The sequence below is a fragment of the Rhamphochromis longiceps genome, linkage group LG13 (assembly GCF_057381845.1).
Source record: "Rhamphochromis longiceps isolate RC_006_pf linkage group LG13, R_longiceps_female_GT1.1, whole genome shotgun sequence".
NCBI classification, from domain to species: Eukaryota; Metazoa; Chordata; class Actinopteri; order Cichliformes; family Cichlidae; genus Rhamphochromis; species Rhamphochromis longiceps.
Genome location: NC_140569.1, coordinates 20,138,438 through 20,160,074, shown reverse-complemented (window position 1 = coordinate 20,160,074; position 21,637 = coordinate 20,138,438). Strand labels below are relative to the sequence as shown.

Genomic DNA, 21,637 nt, shown 5'->3' with positions numbered 1-21,637 from the left:
CTCCAATAAAAGCAGCCCCACCCACTGAAGTGTTGAGCAGACCAGACCAAAAACCCTCAGTCTGAGAAATTCAGACATCACTGTATCACTATATTTTACTTAACTTCCAGCAACATATGTACCATCATATGTTGTAAAAAAACAAAAAAAACCAAGAATGTTTTGAAATGGGATCAAATTTAGCCTGTAAAATAAAAAAAATAAAAAACTGTAGCCCGTATCATTTCTGGGGTGGATGAACGGTTACCGAGTCAGGGCTCGCAAAATCGCTAGCCCAACGTCCCGGAGCTAGCGATATCTCCGGTCGGGCGACCAAAATCTATCTCAACCCCGCCCGTCGGGGTATATGATAACCCGACGGGCGGGGGCTGAGATAGATTTTGCGAGCCCTGCGAGTGATGCCTGTATGTTATGTAACATTTTGTTGACAATGAACCAATTATGAATAGGATGGACTGAACCACCCTTCACCAGGAGAGCAGGTAGAAGGCATCTGTTGACATCTTGTTTTAAAGATACTCAGAAAATATTCATTTACAAAGCATTAAAATGTATCAACATTACCTTGTCTGCATCCACTTTGCCTCTTATGAACTCCATTTTCCAGAACTGCAGTGCCTGCTCCAAAGACAGGCCGATACCTTTGAGGAAGAGACCGTATTGCATCCGACCTCCGTGGCGGAGATGATGGTTTTCTCTAAGAGACTGGTGGAGCTGCCTCATACACAATGGGAATGACTTCCCTGAAAGCTGTAAGCAGGTAATTGTTAATGACAAACCTGAAGAAATGCCTTATATAATTTATATTTTCCTATAAGTACATATTTTGTATCTATGGAGTACAAAGGATATTAATTAAGTGAAATTAAACACCACATATTTTTGTATTCACTGCCCCAGACCAGCAATAAGGCCCTTCTATGCAAAAAGGCACCTTGAAGAATTTGCTATGCGAAGAAATTTCAAGAACAGATGTTTAAAGCAACTTACTGAATCAATCTGATCCAAGGAGATTTTCCCAACATTCTTCTGGATGCTGTAATCCTGTCCCACATAGGCATGACTAAAAGAAGAAAAACAATACATTATACACGTGTGTAGTTGTCAACGATCTGCTGATTCAATGACAGCAGAGCCTCAAACCTGTGCACCAGGAGCTTCATATCATAGCTTTCCTGGCTGAACAGCACCTGTAGATGCTATAGTACTTTTGGCCAGTCTATTCAGTGTTTACTGTTTGCCAGGAACTTAAAGTAGAAAACTCAAATGATCTTTTTTAGATACATTCAGCAGATTTAAAAGTATTATACAAACACCCATAACAGCTTAAGATGACGTCTTCAATTGTCTTGCTTTGTCCAACCAAGACTACAAATAATAAAAAGAAGCCAAAATCAAAATATTTTCTATGAACTCAAAGATCTATACCATTTATTCCCTTACCCTGTTCTTAAAACTGCGACTGTCTCTCTACCTTGTAATTACCCATGTGAACTAACACGACTACCATCCAATATTTTCTCCCAGAAAAGCAGCAGGCATGGTAGATAAAACAGTGCACAAGTTGGATATTTCTAGTAACCTTACGCTGGAAGCATTATGCTGAACACGCACTAAGGGGCAAAAAGTTTCCACAACATCTGGACTTTATTTAAAGTGTCTGGGTTAACTCAGACCAACCAAAGACACTTTGGTGCAGAAGATCAATTGTGCTAGAAGTCTTTTTCATGGCCACACTGGCGAAACAGCAGCGATGTTATTCATCCTGCTTCTTACCTGAGGTGGTTAAGGAGAGGTTGGAGCCGTTCATCAGAATGCACTGCTGGTAGCGAGCGAGCCGTCAACTGCAGGAGAGATGGGCATCACATGAGTAATGGCAAACAGTCTAGGTCAAAGTGTTATAACGGCCCAAAGTTGCAGGTTAAGTGCACCTGATTCGTTTTAAACTATTTGCACTTTAAACTAGCGCACAGAATCTCGTAATTAAAGCTGTCTTTCTGGAGCGCCGTTATCCAAACAGATCAGAAACGTGTAAACAATTTAAACCAAAAGTTAAGTTCGCCACAGTATCTATCATTAAAGACCTTGATTATGTGTTGCTCAGTGTTTACTAATTTCCAACGAAAAAAAGAAAAAAGGAAATTGCTGGCTGTGCGATCAATCCTGCGACACCTATGTGAATCCACGACATTCAAAACAAATTACAAAAATCCTGCTTTACTAAATGTATCCTTGCAGCCTCTTGTCAGCTTAGTGTATCAACGCCCTTAAGAGTGATAACGTTAATGCATCTCCACGCAACCTTGGCTTAAAAAACAGTAAGATGGTTTTTCTGACTTCAGGTTGAGCAAATCATCTACGCAACATATTTTAACACCATCCTAAAACATGTGACAGCAACTGTCAGGCTATTCTTTACAACATCCTCCGACTTGAAGCTTTCGTATGCTGTCTCAGTCTAAAAACAGGCAGCTGTAGGCCTGAATTATGTTTTTTTTATTTAAAAAAGAAAAAAGAAAAACAAGAAACACCCCTAAAGATCCATGTTCATTCCTCTGCAAAAAAAGCTTGAGTCTAAATCCTGACTCTTGACTTTTAGTCAGTTCCAGGTCTGCCTTGAACCATGCACCAAAGACATTTTAAGATGCAGCATTCTGTTTGTTAAACTGAACAACAAACCAATAAATGGAGTCACATGGAGAGGCAGCTTTCCGTTTCATACCTTTTTAATGACACGTTCTCTGTGATGTCCCCTTGCTGTCCCCAGCAAAGGAGAATAACCATTACAGTAACACACTGGCTCACTTACAAGAATACTAGTTTTGTTGAATTATTCCATTCCAGCAGTTAGTGGTCTGGATAATTACCTGAAAATTGGAGAATTGCAGAACCGAACAACTTTTTCATTTGAGCTTTATTTTTCTCTTCTAATTTCTAAGCTGGTCCTGCCTGAACAACTGTTGTATGTCAACAATAGTGCAAATGCAGTGACATCGATCGTGGCTCAAGAGTTGGGAGTTTGCCTTGTAATCGGAAGGTTGCCGGTTCGAGCCCCGGCTCGGACAGTCTCGGTCGTTGTGTCCTTGGGCAAGACACTTCACCCGTTGCCTACTGGTGGTGGTCAGAGGGCCCGGTGGCGCCAGTGTCCGGCAGCCTCGCCTCTGTCAGTGCGCCCCAGGGTGGCTGTGGCTACAATGTAGCTTGCCATCACCAGTGTGTGAATGTGTGTGTGAATGGGTGGATGACTGGATATGTAAAGCGCTTTGGGGTCCTTAGGGACTAGAAAAGCGCTATACAAATACAGGCCATTTACCATTTACGTCCTGTACTATACCATCCACGCAAACGGGTTTACCGACACTGGTTATACTACAACCTGAGAGGTTTTCAGAATCACAGGGAAAACTATGATTCTACTACACCTAAATGCTACACTTCTTTCTTTTTGAGAAATAAAAAGCACCAAATTGCTCTGCATTTATTCTCAGGTACATCTAAAACTACTCTCAGAAATCACAATCCAATCATTCTGGTTATCAAACAATTCATTTAGACAGAAGGGAGTTTTAGATAAGTAGTTCAAATTGCCAGAGAGCATTTTAGCTCAGTGGCTCAAAGAAGCCCACTCTTTGTCATGAGGACACGGTATTAACTGAGAAGACAGTGAAAGTGGCTACTCTGTTACAGTGACAGACAACGTAACACAACCACATCACAAAGGCTGAAGTGTGCATTGAAATGATTTTCTCTTAGAACTGCCGCTCCTTTGTTTAAGCTACCGTTTAACTTAAAATCCGTCGCTAAAATCAGCGTTCTAGTTTAAAACACTACACGGAAGACTGATGTACAATTACAGAGGGGAAAACAATATGAAAGGTATGCACGGTAATGGCTGACACATATTTTGCAGGCACTGATAACATACTGTATGTGAAAAAAGCAAATGAAATAATCATGAAAGGTCTTTGAAGACAAATAAAAATAAAAAGTGATTAGTGTTTTGTTTTTTTTTAAACAGGTGCACTTTTGATAAACTCAAAGGTCGTCTTTGGCTGTGTTACAACATGTGGCCGTACAAAGGAGTAATTTTGTCATGTAGAGTAAATGTATGTCTATCGTCTACTGGTTAATTAGGATGTGAGAACCTGGGTATTGATGTTTTGATGTCCAAATAAAGTGAACTCTGACCACCCGATGTGGATCTATACCAGGAAAAGAGCCAATTTTCAGCAAAGGGTGCCAAACTATAAAACACTGACCCCTCATATCGATCCAATATTTACTCCACCTTACTGTACCAATTAATGAGCAGAGTGTGGTCTACTTCAGACAACTTTGAGTTTCTTCCTACATTTTCAGCTTCTTGTGCCAAAAATAAAGCGACGTCTTCTCTATAATTCTTTTAAACAGTGGCTTCTCTAATCTCGAAATATGTGTAATTCCTGTATCCACCGCTCTTACCACTCTATAACACAAAATGTAATTCACAAATACTGGTAATTGTAATGAAATAAAATATTGTTTTCTGTGTCTCAGTACAGCAAGTCATCTATTTCAAGATTTCTTGCCTAATTAACGTTGATTAATGTCAATTCATAAACCACAAACTGACACTGCCTTTAGTTGCTGCTCCTTGTGCTCATTTCGCCATCTGGACTACTCGCCACCATGGAGCTGAGCTTGGGTTGTCTTCTCACATATATTATATATTTATTTAAAAAAAGAGAAAAAAAAAAAGGGGAAAAAGGCCTCTGGTTCCCAAAACATTGCATTTCAAGTCCCTCAGGACATTCTAAGCAATGCAAAAGCTTGGTGATACGGCCCCATCATAAACCCCCTTCAGCAGCCTTTAAAAAAACATCATGCCTGCAGGGACAATAAGCACTTTCCTACTAGATGTCCCAAATCTTTCCTCCAGATATTTTCTGCCACATGTGCATACTAATTCCCCTCATTTGAACCCTGTGTTTCTACCATTTCCCTCGGGGCACTGAAAGCAACAATGGCAATTTAATAATTCTCCTTATGGAATCGGGGATTCTGCATGCACAAATGGCATGAAAATGGCCACTAGTGTAAAATAATATAAAGTGAAGGTGTGATGGAGTGAGTCACAAATAGGGCTGGGTATCGTCACTGATTTCTAGAATCGATTCGATCCACGACTCGATTTAATTCTATTTAAATCTGGCAAATTTTGCCTCAGACAGTCAGAAATATTATAATTCAGATCAGTACATTTACATATTTTTGTATCTATAAAAAGGAAGCTGACACTCGCAAGACTTTATCAAAGGTGTAAGCATCACAGCAGATTTTATAAAAATATTCTGCAGTACATCAAAAATGAAAGAAAACCATTAATCAACATATGAACATTACCTCTGAAGTTACAGCGGTTTTATTAGAGACACGGCTAAGCGTTTTGCATTTTGCATAATTTTAAAGAGTTTAAATTTGTTCAGAAGCCTATTGAACGGCAGAAATTAGGTTTTCTTTTCGGAAGTAAGTAAAAGGGAAAAAAACAAAACAGCGGCCGACAGCGCTGTAAATGGTAGACTTGTGCGTAACAAGCAAGCGAATAATGCAGAAAACAGATTTTTAGACGGGAAACTGTTCTTGAAGTACAGAGAGAAAGCGAGAGAGAGAGAGAGAGAGCTGTGCATGACGTGTGATTTTATCGTGGTGGAAGCAAAACAGCAAAAGTCAGAGGGAATTCATGACGATGTTTTTGTGAAGCTTAGTTTGGATCTTCTTTTGCTGCTGGTTTGGTCAATATTGTTTGGAGAGAGATAAAACTAACAGCTTTAGAATCGCCGCAAAAAGGGTGTAAACACAAAGCGCAGACACGCCGAAACATCAGAATCAGCGAGCTGTCGGCTTTCAGCCCCGACCGTGTCCGTGCCGTCGGGTGAGAAATGCGACATCTCACTGATTCTGATCCGTTGGAGGCTCCGAGCTTTGTGTTTACATCTTTGTGCAGAATCCGTGTACCTGCTCTCATTTACTGTTTTAGCTGTTTGGTGGTTCTTGAAATTTTGTGAGGTTTAACCTGAGATTCTGGCGTTTCGGTCAAAATAAATTAATATTTAAAAAAATCGATTCAGGATTTTAATGAATTGATATCACGTTATCCAAGCCAGAATCGATTTTAATCGATAAATCGATGATCAAAACCCACCCCTAGTCACAAAGGTGATGATTAAAGATAGTATTGTACTGGAGGCAATAAAATGGGCCTACATGTGTACTGTAGTCTGAACAATACTGGAGTTCAAAGCATATTCAGATTTGGAGGTTTTAAAAAGCTCAGATTTAAGTTTGAACTCTTATGTTTAGGCTTAAAAAGCAACAAAATGCTGAGAATTCTCAATTGTGCTCCTCCATTATTGTGTTAACAACACAAAAAAATAAAATTTCACTTACTGCAAGAGCTTTAGACAGCCTTGTGCGGAAATCATTGAGAACAATGGTGACAATATCCTGATGGGGAATGTATGCATAGCCTTGTTTGAGGTACACTTTCCTCAGTCGCACAAGATCCAGGGCATCTTGAAAAGGCACCTTTAAAACATAATGACAGTTGGAGGAAGAAAAAAAAAACCAATTAAATCATTAATGTGTTCACAGTATAAAGGCCAGCCGTGTGTCCTTAGTAATTTGGCTGCTTAAATTGTGATCCAAGGATACAATTTAAGCTCAGCAAACCAAATGGGATGATTTACATTCTCCCAGTGAAAATGATTGTCAGTAGCAAGGAAATTTAAATTAAACTCTAGCTTTTAAATTCTGTTAATAGAAAAACTGCATTTAATCCATTTGCATGTTAAATCATTATGAGTAGAGACCTGACTGACAGAACATAATCACAGCCTTTAAAAGATTTGCCTACTATGCACATCGGAATATACAACATAATGTCAATGCATTTCTTTAGTAAGATAAACACATGTGGCGTTGTAATTCTACATTTGGAAAAGCTGGATTTTTTCCATAATGTTGGTTTAAACTGCCCCGGGGAGAAATATTTGCTCATTTATTTCATATCGGTGATGATCTGTCTCTATCTGATGAGATACTGGCTCCAGGGGATGAGGGGTTTATTAAAAAAAAAAAAAAAAAAAGTAGCGCTAAGCAGACAAATCAGAGTTTTACTCCAGTGTATAAAAGTACTCTCACACATGTAAGCATTACACAATAGATATGATGCAAATGAGAAAGCTTGAGGGGTAATTTGTCCAAGTCTAATACTGGACAAAAAGAAGACGTTACTAGAATTCAAAACACAGGATCCAAGATGTTCTGCAAAGTCTGACCAACCTACCTTACACCATATATTATCCTGCACTGTGCTATTACCTTTAATGATCGCTACTTCAAAAACTCTCCTGAATGACTCTTAACTATGCAGAAAGAGAACTCGAGCCATCATGACACATCAACCTAACAGGGCCACTGTCTAGATGTCTTGGAAGTTACATTCCCTCTGTGGTGTGTTCGTGAATATAAACTATAACCTACACTATATATATGTCTCACCTTGTAGAACTCGTGTTCCATCACCTTGATTCCACTGACGCCAAAGCTGGAGTTTATAAGTTGATCCTTCAGCGCAGTCTTCTCCTCGCTGCTAATCTGAAAAGTTGTGAGATTTCATTGAGGAGTTGCATAAGCTGAACTGTTAATATGATGTTAATAAGCTTGTGGAAAACAAACATTGTTTAAAAAAACAAAACAAAAACCTAAAGTTGGCTTTGCATTCTTGCTTACACCCCGCCACCACCATGTTATCCAAACCTACTGTAGTTCTTTCCTTTTGTGAGCCTAAAAGCAAAACAGAGACTAAGTACACTATATAATATATAGTGTAAACTATATATATTATATTTATGTTTTGGGATTTATTATTTAAAAAAATAATACACACATATTTGAAATATAATTTTTTTCACAATTAAATCTTTTACTGAATAGGGCCAACTTTTTAAAGATGAAAGATGTTATGATGATTGAACAGCTCCACCTAGTGAAAATACAACTGAACACCACTATGCTGTGTATAGAAACAACTGGCATGGATTTAGGCCCGTGTCCTCAACATACTCTGAGCCTGACATAGAAACAAAATCCAAGATATAGTTTCTAAAACACATTATGGTAAAGAGGCACTTAAATGTAAGTTAATCAAATATAAGTAAGTAAATTTTCAAGGTGATAAAAAAAAAAAAAAAAGACTAATTGTGTGTTTCTGAATAAGTCACTATTACAAGAAGACAGAAATTCCCAGTTGTAAAAGTTCCCAGTTGGAATTTTTTTGTGGTAAGCCTCCTCAACTTAAATTTCCAGAAAAAAAATATTTTTGAAATATGTCAAGTGTTTTCTTTAGGAAAGCTTACTGTGTCATAATGGAGATTATTCTTGTGAAGAAATGCCAGTTGTTGTTTTGGGACCAACTCAGTAAAATGGAAGCGGAAAAGATCAACTTCCTGTTGTATAAACCAGCGCCTCAGATCTTCCCTTTGAGAGACAAATGGAAATAAACATTTATCTTTTGCAGCTGAACAACTTATATTCTGACCACATTTTCCAGTATTCCTAAATGGAGACTAAAGACTTACGTTTGGCAGTAGGCCAGTCTGAGAATGAAGTGGGAGATATGGTCTTTTCTTCGTTTTTCATATTCAATTGGTCCACTTTGAGATTTCTTGTCATCCTTAAGAGTTAGAAAACAATTAGTTAATTTGAAAGACAAATAGATGTCAATCATTTAATCATCATTCACCACTTCTTGTCATGTTGTACAGTTTTTGTTTTATGTACATATATGAAAAAATTATCATGTACTAAAAGTCATGTTTATGGTAGCTGTACACTAACTTCCATTATCTCAGGCTCTTGTAATTCAGCATAGGGTCTTAAAATGTTAGTAAATGAGTCACGTTTTCAGCAACACCCAGCAGTGTCTCTTCTTTACTAATACAAATACATTTTATTGCTAAATCATGCTATTTCATCACTATTGCAAAGAGAATTTGATGGATCCTGCGCAAGCTTAACTCCTCAAAGTCAATACTGTGTCAATACACATCGAGCTAAACACTGGTCTCACTCTAAAAGCTAGGGCTGAACGATATATCACATTTGCGATAATATCGCGACATGATCAAGTGCAATTTTCTAACCGCAAAGGCTGCGATTATACTCTGGACATGTCCAAATTCATGGGCTGCATCCTCCTGAGGCCGCATTTGTAGACCGATTACGTCACAGCGACGCGCCGAAGGCTGTCCAAATTCGTAGACTCCTCCGAATGTAGCCGACAAATGCGTCCTCCTTTTCCCCGAATTTGAAGGATGGGTCGGGTGTGTCTTTCGTGGCCTACCATATTCCAGAATTCACAGCACGGCCCAGCCAAACTCCAGTTTCCAACAATGGCGGCCGCTACTAAGTTTTAAAATTACTCATACTAATCTTTCTGGGTCACAAAATAAACTTTTAACATATTTTCAGGCGAGAAAGTAGTTGTGTAAACATCAAATATCTGCTCGGTTTATCAAGATATCGCATATTTGCAAAAGTGCTTCGACGTTTTAGGAGGCGTCTGCTACCCACCAGCTCGATAGCTAGCCGGGAGCTCGAGGGTTACTGATGCGGCCGAGAACGGCACAACTCCCGGCACATCATTTTCAGATCACCGCGGACTTTCGCTGCTCGGGTTAAACGTAATATATAAGTCACTTAGACAACCTAAAAATGTTATTGTTGGGCTTTTTTCAGTGTTTTGTTTGTTCGTGATTAAATCGGTTTGGCTGAGATTAAAGTTATTAGATTAGATAAAATAAAACTTTATTAATCCCCCGGGTGGGTTCCTCCTTGGTTTTCACACAGCTGACTAAACGTCAAACAGAAAACTTATTAAACAGAAGTATGAGACAGTCGAGAATTTACACCAGTGTCTGGTTATATTTTAGATAGCAAGAAGCAGACGGCCGAGTTTATTAAGCTCCACCGAGACAGCGGTGACGCTAATCAGAAGGCTAGACCGTCCAATTTCATGGCCGTTTACTTCCGGCCTACCCGACCGTCTGAGGACCAGTACGGCCTCTTCAGCTTTGCCTCTGCCACTTGAAGATGTCGTGAAGACAGAGTTGAATAGTTACCTGTTGACCCCTGTCATTGACGGAGAGGATGATCCCTTAGCCTGGTGGAAGGTGCACAACATTCACTTTCCACGACTGTGCAAGATGGCCCGCAAATATCTGTGTGTGCCAGCCACAAGTGCCCCCTCAGAGCGTCTGTTCAGCACTGGAGGGAATATAGTGACCTGCACTCGCTCATCCTTAAAGCCAGCAAAAGTAGATATGCTGGTCTTCCTAGCAAAAAACCTGTGAGCTAGGATGATTATGGCTAGCTGAGCCATACTCATTGTTTATACAATTGCTATTATGTTTGCACTTTATGTCAAATCAAATCAAATCACTTTTATTGTCACATCACATGTGCAGGTACATTGGTACAGCACATGTGAGTGAAATTCTTGTGTGCGAGCTTCACAAGCAACAGAGTTGTGCAAAATACAATAATGTAAACAAGCAAAATACAAGAATGGCTACATCTGAAACTAATAAATATATGTACAATATATAATAGTATATGCATTTCTGGATGTGTATACTAAATATTTTTCTACACGTGTGTGTGTGTGTGTGTGTACACATATTTTACAAATTAAATAGAGTAAACAATAAATAAAATATATAAAAATGTGTAATGTTACTGACTGCAGAGATCAGTAAGATGTGTGCATTTTTTATTTATTAGTTTTATTTATTTAATATTATTTTTTAATTTAATGACTGTCTAGTAGTTCACAGATGTCGAAAAACTGAGTGTGGTAAAGCCACCGATTTTTTTTTATGTATATTTCTGCAATCTGCACATTGCACTGACTTTCATTTTAATGTTTACACCAGGGTTCCTTGCCAGCACTTTATGCTCAGATGTTTGTAAGCTAAAAATAAACTATTGTGTATGTTCAAATATACTGTTGTGATTGAAGAAGTTAAATAAAAATGTCAGTCATCAATTCATGCATCACCTCATGTCATCATAACAGAGGTCTGTCTTCCAGGAAAGAACAGTTTAAAATTAATGTAATATAGTATTGGCCATACTATATGATGTATTGCTTGTCTTTGTTTAATAATACAGAAGACAAAGACCTTAAAAAATAATCGCATATCGCATCGCAATCGCAATATTGGGGCAAAAAAAATCGCAATTAGATTATTTTCCATAATCGTTCAGCCCTACTAAAAGCTATGCCAGTTTATTAGATATGTCTCACTCACAAGGGGGGGACAAGCACCATGAAGTGCAGTGCGATATTACAGGACCCTAAACAAATCCAACCCCTGTGTTTTCATTAAAACACATAGCGGGTAAAAGTTTAAAAAGAAATCTCTTTGTGATAAAGCTTTAGTTGAAGTTGTTGACAACACAATGCAATAACTGACTCATTAATACCGTTTAAAGGTGCACAATGGGAAACATACTCACAGCATCTGGTCTGTAAGGAAAGTTCAGAGCTTTAAGCTGACTCTCAAGTTTGCGTCTATACGGATCTGTAAGCTTGACATGGCTCACACCCAAGTTCTCCACAGTCTTCAACACTACAGTGGCATTAAAACAAACATTACAAACCACATGTCCTAAATAAAATGTATTACACAAGAGCAGAGAAAACAATGCTTACAGTAATTTTCATCATTTGATTTCACAAGTAGTATGAGACAAATCTTACACTTCAGTCGTTCCGCAGCAAATGTTTCAAATTCAGAGAGAGAGATGTTTTCAAGAGGAGGCTGTCCATAAAACTGCAGGTGCTGCCCATAGAGCTCCGACTGAGGGATAGTGCTAATCTTCTTTTTTCTGCCTCCAAACTGCATAGTGCCTGATGGTAAAAGAAATCAAGCATGTTTTAATGTACCACTTGCTAACAAGCTGGGTCCCAAACCTGCCATATCTGATGTAGTGAGCCATTGACCAAAGCGACATTCAATACAAATTCATGGAAATTAAATAAGCTGTTCTTATTTCAAACGCATAACGCTTGATTTTGCCATTTTCTCCTTACTAGGAGTTGAATAAATAAAACACACTATTGTGGAGAAGACCCGAGCCACCATTAAAACGCTTATAACTAACAAACATTAAGAAATTCATTGAGCTTCTTTGATTTCAAACGGTAAAGGATGCTGCCATACAAAATCAGAACAAACGAATTTCTGCACAGCATCTGCTATTAACCTTTAACCAGTCAGTGCATAAGTGGCACCCGGTATCACTTAAAGCAAAACTTGGCAAACGGAGCTTCTCCTTGACTAATCGTCTCTTCAATCCATAGCTGAGAGACTGTGATGAAGAGTCGAAATGTACCTGACATCTAAAAATCAGCCTCTGCACACAAACTGAACTGACAGTGTGAAGCTGTGTATGTTTTGTTATGTTACACTGGCTCAGCAGTCAGTAACTGTCGTTCTCATAAACTCAATTTCTACATTTAAGGCTAAATGTAGCCGCTAACAGAGACTATTTAGCTTAAGTTAGCAATAGAGCCCATAGCAAGACGTTAAGGGTAGTGAAAAACAATCCAACTTTGACGTTTGCTAGGTATCAGATTTGAGTTTAAACTGCATTGAAAAGACCGAGCTCAAAAACAGCCCGAGAAACTTATTTCACGGTTGAGGAGCAACAAGAAGCATATAATACTGTCGTTACATTACCGATTAGATGAAGCTTTTAGACTCCAAATAACGCAGTCCCGCCAAACAAAAGGGGCTGTTCAACAAACGCGGGTAAAAATATGACGTTGCATCCGACACCGGAAGAGAACGAAAGTTGTGAAGTGGTGTGTACTCGTTTTACTTTTTAGGACAGCCCGCCCCGTCTCTCAAAGTAACGATGACCTCCATGAAAAAAACAGGCAAACAGTTTCTTTTAAAATACTATTACCCAAACTTGGCTTGAGCCAAGACAAGCCACTGCTATTTCACACTATGTTTCTATTTCTGTTTTTTGGCGTTTGAACCAAATCCGACACAAACTCACGGGCGCACGTGTATTACATAACAAATGCCCCACTAAAACGCGGGTTCACCTTATCTTCAAATCAAGAAAATCATTGTTTTTCAAACGATTAATAACAGCTTTGAAATTAAACTTTAAAATTTAAAGATATTAAAAAAATCATACAGAAACCCCTTTCCCAAATGCCCATTTGATAAGGTTGGTTGAACTGATTTTCTTCTGAAATATCACTACTCCACAGACAGTTTACCTATCAGATCAGCAAATTTCCACAAATAAGGATTACTGGCATTGTCCTTAGCATATAAACTTCTCTTCACACAGACACTGCATATGGATATACGGGTGTGTATGTAGGAATGAATGAAACACCGCATGTTTGACACAAGAATGTTAGATTTAAAATAAACAGAATATATTCTGTAAAGCACTTTCAGGAAAGGTTTAAATTCCATGTCATTTATTCCTATGATTTTTGTGGTCGAAATAGATCAGACATTTCCCATTTATTTTTCCACTGTATGTAATCCAAAGTATTCTGTTTTGACGTACAAAAGTTTTGTATTTAGAGAAATTGGTAAATGGTCATGTTATATTATAGAGACATTTTAGTTTATTTTGTGGCTAACTCAATAAACAAAACAAAACAAAAATTCTAACCCAAATTCTGCTCATTTTTGGTAAGTTTCATATGCATACAGTAAAATGAACCTATACAAAAACAAACGTCGGTACGTTTTTAACTAACATCAACCATTGCTACAATTTTCTCAGCAGACGGTTAGGTGTTTTCTGCCTTTTTAAAAAAAATGAAGCTGCAGTTATTTAAAGTTATTTAACAAACTATTTGATAGTTTCACATTAATGACACATATTCAGAAAGGGAGAAACTGTAGTGGAAAGTACATTTACTCCCTTTTAACACATTTCCGTGTTTCTGCTTTATAACATGCATTTTACTTCACATACCTGAAAGTAAAATTCACTTTTTAATCCGGTTGTGAGTAATTTTCACACGCTTTTTTCTTGGTTGTTGTGATCCGTCCACATAAAACACGCGTAGAAGACATATATAATGGTTGTGAATAAAAAAAATATCAACAATAATTCAGCGTTTAAACAGACGTGACTTTTAGGGCTAACATATGAGAACTACAAGTGTTCCCAAGACTCCCGAGGACAGAGGCGCGTCCACGCCGACTCTCTTGCTTTGTGCATTCTTTGGCTCTGCTGCTTAGCAACAAACACTAGCGAGCTAGCCAACAGCCTGCCTGGCTAGCTCTCAGGCGCAACGTAGCTCACTGAAATAGGCAGCAATGCATATCCATTCTATAAATGTCATGAGAGTGACCTCAGGTGTTGACAGTCAATAAACGGTATCTTTCGTTTAGGAGAGAACGTTTTTGCATTACACAGGGAAGAAGTCGTTAGCGAACGGAGCAGAAGGTTGTCTTTCTTCTGTGAAAAGTGGCTAATCTTAGCTAGGCACCCTTAGCAGCGGAGTCTCTTGCGTCTCTTGCCACGGAGAAGAGCGGCGGGAGGCTGTAGATATGTGGATGTGGGTTAGCTGACTGCATAGCTCGCCTAATGTCATTGGATGAGTTGTAGCGTCGTTTTACAGGTAAGAAACTGCACGCTTCTTTGGCATGCTTTCCCATCATTTCTTCACCGTTTATTTCACCCAGCTTTAACGCACTACCTCGGGAGCTGCTCTGTACTTCAAGGGGAGCCTCCTTTCAGCAATTCAACAGGTCTTATCTTGACCAAGGCAAGGGATTTGAGTGAAGAAGAGGAGTGGGAAGTTGACTTCAAACTTAATTCCCATCAGAGACTATGAACGCATTACATATAGCAAAAGTCTTCGACAGAGTTGAATAGCTTAGTTGCGTGTCATGGCGTTTTGATCTGTGTTATTCAGTCTTTGCTTCAAAAAATTGTGGTGCCCCGCCTTGAGGCCTGGACAAGTAACGGTGAGTCTATGAAGATGACTCACTGTCTAGCAAAGGGGGGTGTATTATCTGCTTCATACTGAGCAGAATTCAGTACTATGTGCATAGCAATGTAAAACATACCCTGCTACCATGTTATGTAAAAAATGCAGTAGGCCTGTATATTTCAGATTCTGTGTTATCACATTTGTATTGTATGAATATGGTAATGATGACCTGAAAGCCCAGAATTTACTCAGGACAGTTGTTTGTGCAGGTATGGAGAATATTGTGTTTAAATGTGTAGCTGATACCTGTCTTGAAGTGTTAAACTGCACCTTCCAGTCACTTCTTTAGAGCTTGAAAAAAGAAGGCAGCTGGACTTCTTTCAAGAGGCGTTTTCCCTTAAAAAAACAAATGATGGAAAGTCACAAGTATTTACCCTGGGGGTACCCTTTTGGAAGTGATCCTTATTGATAATGTGAGTCACCAAATGAGCTAAGATGTAAAAACAAAAAAAAACCCCAACTTGGGTCACTCACATTACCATCAGTGGGGGTTCAGAATGAAACCTCTGTGAGGTCTTGCCCTAACATGACCTATTGAGATCACCTGAGGAGAGTTGTAATTCATTTCAGAAATGTGGGGTATAAGACATGACCACAGTGCAAAAAGATTGCCCCACATTGTTGTTGATACTAAGAGCACAATTATTCAGATCTCATTTTCAAACACTGTTAAAGCGAATCATCATCATTTATCTAAATCTGAATCACGTTGCTCTGAACTTATAGTAGTTATAAATAAACAATACATAACCAGCTTCTTAACCTCCCAGTTTGACAGTTTCTGTGATGATAAAACATATTTAAAGTACAAATCGCGAACCGACTACACTTGAATAGGAGAGGACTAGCTGCTTGAAAGGAAGAGGAGGTCTTTGCTCAACTAAAGAGAAATCCAAAGTCAAGACTTTACAGTTTACAGAGTTTACATTAAAAGACGAGCATACTATTCTATTTTCAGCTGTGTTTTGCCTTCATGTTATACCAACTGATGTGTCATTCAGCTCAATTACAGATACATATTGTGACTCAAATTCAAGCAGGCTGTTGAACACTACAGTCACGCAGTAGGCTGTCAGTGTCCACTGAGAACAGCTTTCCCACAATATGTTGTTTAGCATAGCACTCAGCCACTCCACATATATAGCTGTTGGGACCCGGTTGCTATGCGGAGTCTGCAGTTTTCTGCACTAATGGAACAATAAACATAGTGAACCACCTCTCCAGTCAAGCTGAAAATTTGTTTTACAACAGTTAGTAAAATGTGCACCCATAACAGTTTAAAAGCTAATTACAGACATTGTGTATGTGACACCATGTATTAGAGTGCAATGAAGTGCTTGTGTTGCTGGCGAATATGATAATTATACTATTAAGCCTATAAAAGTTGAGTTGTGACTGTTGGCTATAAAAATGTATTGTAAAACATGTTTTAGGCTTTGACAACTACATTTGTAACAGTATATTGACATATCAAACTGAAAATAAGTTTGATTAGTATTAAAAAGAAGTAGCAGTCAGTTGCGCCTCTGCTAATTTGCTTGATTGTCAGCCGCACTTTAACAGCATTTATAAGTAACTTATAAACTGAGTAACAAAGTTGGTTTTCATCATATTTGTTCAACTGACAATGTCTCTGAAGTGAGTGATTCATATATAAACCACATTTGAGTTGCACTTGTCCAGTGTTTGTGTGGCTTTTTTTTTGTGTTTTTTTTTTTTGTAGTATCTAATATTTTATTTTACACTTTCAGCCGGTACATGTGCTCCCATCACAGCTCTGAAACAATACAGGCACAGTGGAACTGAGAAAATCAGCCAGACGTCATCACCATGTTGGAGGAGGACATGGAAGTGGCCATCAAAGTGGTCGTGGTCGGCAACGGAGCTGTCGGCAAGTCCAGTATGATCCAACGTTACTGCAAGGGCATTTTCACTAAAGACTACAAAAAGACAATTGGAGTGGACTTCCTGGAAAGGCAGATACTGTAAGATGTTCATTTGAAAGATGTTCCACATTATTTATCAGTTATAGTCTATAATCAAAGTCACAGAGGGTCTGTTAACTAACTACAACTTCAGCTGTATAAAATTGTTTTACAATATTAAATACATATTGGAATGTGGAATCCTGTTGGTACCCACATTTTAGGTTTAATCAGAAATTACTCTTTTTTAAAAAACTGAATTTTACTAAATTTGACACATTTTACTTAAAAAGGCCACTTTGTTATATTATATTTAGCTTTTATTTAATTAACATTAATTATTATTATTTAATATTTTATTAACCACAGCACAGTGGTGCAGTAGTATTGTGGCCTCTGAGCAAGATGGTCCTGGGTTTGAATCCACAGGCTGGCTCGGGCTTTTCTGTGACTGCGTTGGTTCTCTCTGGGTACTCTGGTTTCCTCTGACAGTCCAAAGACATCCATGTTGGTTAATTAACCAGATTTTTTTTGTTTTATTTTGTTATTTTACTTCAATTCTTCTATTGAATGCCTATCTAGTTTTTACTTATTTTACTTTACTTAGTAACTGTGTACTGTATGTATGTACGCATGTATGTCATTACACTCCTGGAGGAACAAGAGCCCTCTTGAGTTAAATGAAATAATTTTCCACCCTAGAAGAAAACATGATAAAATATTTTTTTTCCATGTTATAAATAATAATTAAAAGAGAAAGTTATTTGACGAGAATTTAAAAAATATATTTAAATATTATTACTTTTGTTTATTGAAGGAAATGTTTTATTCCAAATGTCTTAAAATTGTAGTTTTTGTGATTGTCTATTAACATAGAAAAACAAGTAGAGTGTGCTGGGTAGGATATAATAGGATATTATAGATGGATGAATATGTAACTAGTCAATTTTTTTTCTCATCGTTTTAGTGTAAATGATGAAGATGTCCGATTAATGCTTTGGGACACTGCTGGGCAGGAGGAGTTTGATGCCATCACTAAGGCCTATTACCGCGGTAAGATTGCACCTCTGCAACAAATAACGTTTGCTTATCCCATATTTCTAGGCTATTTCTAGGCTTCCAACCAGTGTAAGTGTAAGCACTAGTATATATATACATATATATTTCCTAGAGGGCTTATTCTTAAATCCAATCTGTGTTTTTGCTCTTGGACAATGAATTATGCAACATGTTCAACATGCTTTTTTTTTTTTTTACAAGATGTAACAGCTTGAGAACGTGAACTGTTTGTGTATGTGATCTTACTTTGCAGGTGCGCAGGCATGTGTGCTTGTCTTCTCCACCACAGACCGGGACTCATTTCAGGCTATTGACAGCTGGAAGGAGAAGGTGGAAGCAGAAGTTGGAGATATTCCCACAGTTCTTGTGCAAAACAAAATTGACCTCCTGGAAGAGACTGTTATAAAAAAGTAAGGATTCGGTGGTACAGAAAAGCAATTAACTCTTAAAGAAAAGAGTGCTGACTGTTTATTGAAAATAAGCCTGTTAATTTAGAAGAAAATTAAGAAGTGCTGTATTTCCTTCACTTGTACTGCAGTGAGGAGGCAGAAGCATTGGCTAAGAGGCTTAAGCTAAGATTTTATCGCGCTTCAGTGAAAGAGGACCTAAATGTGAATGAGGGTAGGTTACTGAAAATCTGAACAACTGATCAGATGCAAGTAAAATGGCTTGTTTCTTAATGTTACTGTCATAACATTTCTGCTTGTTGTCTTCATTTAGTTTTTAAGTATTTAGCTGAGAAGTATCTACAGCGACTCAAACAGCAAACAGCAGAGGAGACAGAGGTGGTCCACACAACAAGCAATAAAATAGGTAAGAAATCTTTTTTCGTATCACAATTTAAGCTCTGGTGTTTTGTTTTGTTTTTGTTTCTTTTAAATAGCCTTTACTCATTCTTTCTGGGTTTTTTTCCAAAGGTGTTTTTAATACAACAAGTAGTAATGTCTGCAACCAGAGCTCCAGCAACGGCAGAGAAGTCATCACTTTGCGTCCTAACAAGCAAAGAACCAAGAAGACTAAAAATCCCTTTGGAAGCTGCAGCCTCCTCTAGAGAAAATCATTTCATTTTACTGACCGACAGTTATTTCTGACATTAGATTGCTCGTTATTGTAAGCTGTTGAGGTAGCGACAGTTAGTGACCAAAGCTCACATAGACTGGGAAACACTACACTACACTATATTACTTTATTAACCTAATGTTCATCTTCCTCGCCCCATGTTGATAGGTGTATTGCGGTCTCGAATATTCATCAGCGATCTGGGCACAAAACCTAACCTTTGTACATACTTGGATCCTCCTAATGGTTGCCTTAAGAAACAACTGCAGCTACAGTATGTTGTGTTATTAATTTAATGATGCCCAAAACAACTGAAGTTCTAGCTGTTGGTGCAGGTGGATTTTCCCCCTTATGGCCGAGGCTTTTGCTCTTTCTTTTTTTTTCACTCTTTTTTTTTTTGTTTGTTTGTTTTAATGAAACTTGACATACCGACTCTCATCAAAGTATGTAACAGCAAAAGTTGCACTCCATCGAGACTTTTCCTTCTGTACGTGGTTATTCTGTTTAACATTTCAGCTGTGCAATACATTTGCATGTATTATAAAAGATAAGCAGATTATTTTATTCCATATTTTTCTAACTGTTAAACAGATAATGGTTCAAACTATATTCTTCGTCCTGATTGAACGCTGAGTTAAATCTCTGCGTGAAGTATTTTTGTACGAAGCACAATAGCTTTGACTGATCTTATGTGCCAAATTTTCTCTTTCTGAGCTGTGGTTAAACATGTGCTCTCATAGATATAGGTATGTAACCAAATATCAATAACCAATGACACAAAAATAGTCCTTTTTCTGTCTGCTTACACTTGTTAAACAAATTATTTTAGACATAAAACACCATTTACACTAAAAAAAATCTGTTATTTCAATCATAGTACCTCAAGTTACAACCAATTGTCAGTTACAATACAATACTATGCTTTTGATTGCAGTTGTTTACATTGTTTTGTTTATTATTTCTATAGCTTTGACATATATATTCAGAGTACATTAAACACAATACAGAATTCTCCTATTAGTTTTTTGACCTGGATTGTGAAGAACTTTCTCCAGACTATAAAAAAGGAGCTGTATTGGGGCCAGAAAGTGAAAAGAAAAATGAAAGCTCACTGCTCAGTAGGTACTGTACCTGTGGTGTGGAGTTTAGGGCGGGCTGTAAACGAATGCTCTCAGAAGGTGTTACAAAAAGTTGGCAATCAAGAGGGGATGTTTTGCTATTGAAGCGCTTACGTGTGCCTGATTATGCAAGAAAATTACATTTCTTTCTAACTAAATGAGAGTACTCCCAGAAACAATCTCCCAGTCCTAATCCTTAGTTTTCAATACAACTATCTGTGAAATGTATAATGTATTCACCTTTCCTTCTGTTTTTCAGAACTCATTATTGGGTTACACAGGTTTACCAAGCACAACAAAATATTTAGTAATATAGAAAAGTCTTAGATTAAATCTTCTGTCTTGAATGAACATTTCCTTAGTAGTTTCAGTTGTAGCTATCTAATGGAATTATAATACATAGGTCATCTGGGAATACATGTGCATGCATGCTTTACTCTTAAAAGAAAAAAAGATTTCAGATCTGTGTTCAGAATTTTTTTCTATTGTGAAAATACCAAAAGGTGCTTAAAATGTGTTCTACAGTTACACCGTTGGTACTAAGATTGTGTCACATTTCAGTTTCCCATTAGGGTTTTTTTTTTTTTTTGTAAACTGCTGTTTTGAAGACAAGCAAAGTGGCATAACTGTAATGCATGCAGGCCTTTTCCCCTCCCATATCAGTGAATGTTTAATCATTACAATGCCTTGTCAATGTTTACATTCTTCAGAGTACACATTTTAATCCACCCTTTTGCTGTTTTTTTTTTTTAATTGCCTTCACAGTAGATCTGTAAGTAATGTTTTTCTCAAGCTTGTGCTAGTTTGTGTTTACTTTGTCTTTTGACTGACTTGATTCACTGCACTTTATCATTAAGATGGCGTATAATTTTAAAGAATCAGCAGTTAAAACTAACCATACTTAAGTGCTGTCACTCAGGTGTAATCTTTTTGTCTTAATTTTACTTTTTCTCACATGACTTCATTAGCAGATTCACACCTTTAGAAAGACAAACCAACTTGTGTTGGCTTTCAGCCTGAGAAAAACGACACGACTTGCAGTTTTGTTGTGTCACACCCTGGAGTGTGCCACACAACTGTGTGTCTGTTGTTTTGTTTGTGAGACAGTGTTTAGTGGCAATCTGATATAAATAAAAAATTTCTTGAGCATCCATTGTATGATTTCATGACAGTTTCATTAACCAGAATGTTGTTATTATTTTAACTGGGTACATTTAGTTAGAGTGAATAAGGTTAGGTAATTTTAGAAGTGCAGACAGTTTGGATAAAAGATGGTTGTCTGTACCCGTGGCAGTTTTACAAGTTAATAAACAACTAACATGGGTGTAGAAGTTTAGCCTTGCTCTTAGTACCTTGACACGAGAAACTCATACCTCATGATCCTCATATTC

General features: G+C 37.7%; 2 protein-coding genes across 3 annotated transcripts in view; one reads left to right on the top strand and one right to left on the bottom strand.

Moving 5' to 3' along the window:
- Positions 1-14,199, bottom strand: part of prim2 (DNA primase subunit 2) — a 30,619-nt gene extending 16,420 nt beyond the window's left edge. The window contains exons 1-10 of one of the 2 annotated variants that reach the window (XM_085428354.1): positions 14,059-14,199; positions 11,804-11,953; positions 11,560-11,672; positions 8,619-8,713; positions 8,397-8,517; positions 7,540-7,635; positions 6,427-6,564; positions 1,777-1,844; positions 991-1,063; positions 565-750 (exon numbers count right to left, since the gene is read on the bottom strand). In XM_085428354.1, coding sequence (XP_085284480.1) covers positions 565-750; positions 991-1,063; positions 1,777-1,844; positions 6,427-6,564; positions 7,540-7,635; positions 8,397-8,517; positions 8,619-8,713; positions 11,560-11,672; positions 11,804-11,948 — 1,035 coding nt within the window. In that variant the 5' untranslated portion in view covers positions 11,949-11,953; positions 14,059-14,199. Of the gene's footprint in view, positions 1-564; positions 751-990; positions 1,064-1,776; positions 1,845-6,426; positions 6,565-7,539; positions 7,636-8,396; positions 8,518-8,618; positions 8,714-11,559; positions 11,673-11,803; positions 11,954-12,785; positions 12,907-14,058 lie in introns of those variants that run through there. The other variant, XM_085428353.1, reaches the window with a different exon arrangement.
- Positions 14,200-14,348: 149 nt separating this feature from the next.
- rab23 (RAB23, member RAS oncogene family) lies at positions 14,349-21,397 on the top strand. The gene is made up of 7 exons (XM_085428355.1): positions 14,349-14,710; positions 16,837-17,070; positions 17,978-18,063; positions 18,323-18,479; positions 18,608-18,690; positions 18,790-18,882; positions 18,987-21,397. The coding sequence occupies exons 2-7, from the start codon at positions 16,916-16,918 to the stop codon at positions 19,118-19,120; spliced, it is 708 nt and encodes a 235-aa protein (XP_085284481.1). The 5' UTR covers positions 14,349-14,710; positions 16,837-16,915; the 3' UTR covers positions 19,121-21,397.
- Positions 21,398-21,637: the final 240 nt, after the last annotated feature.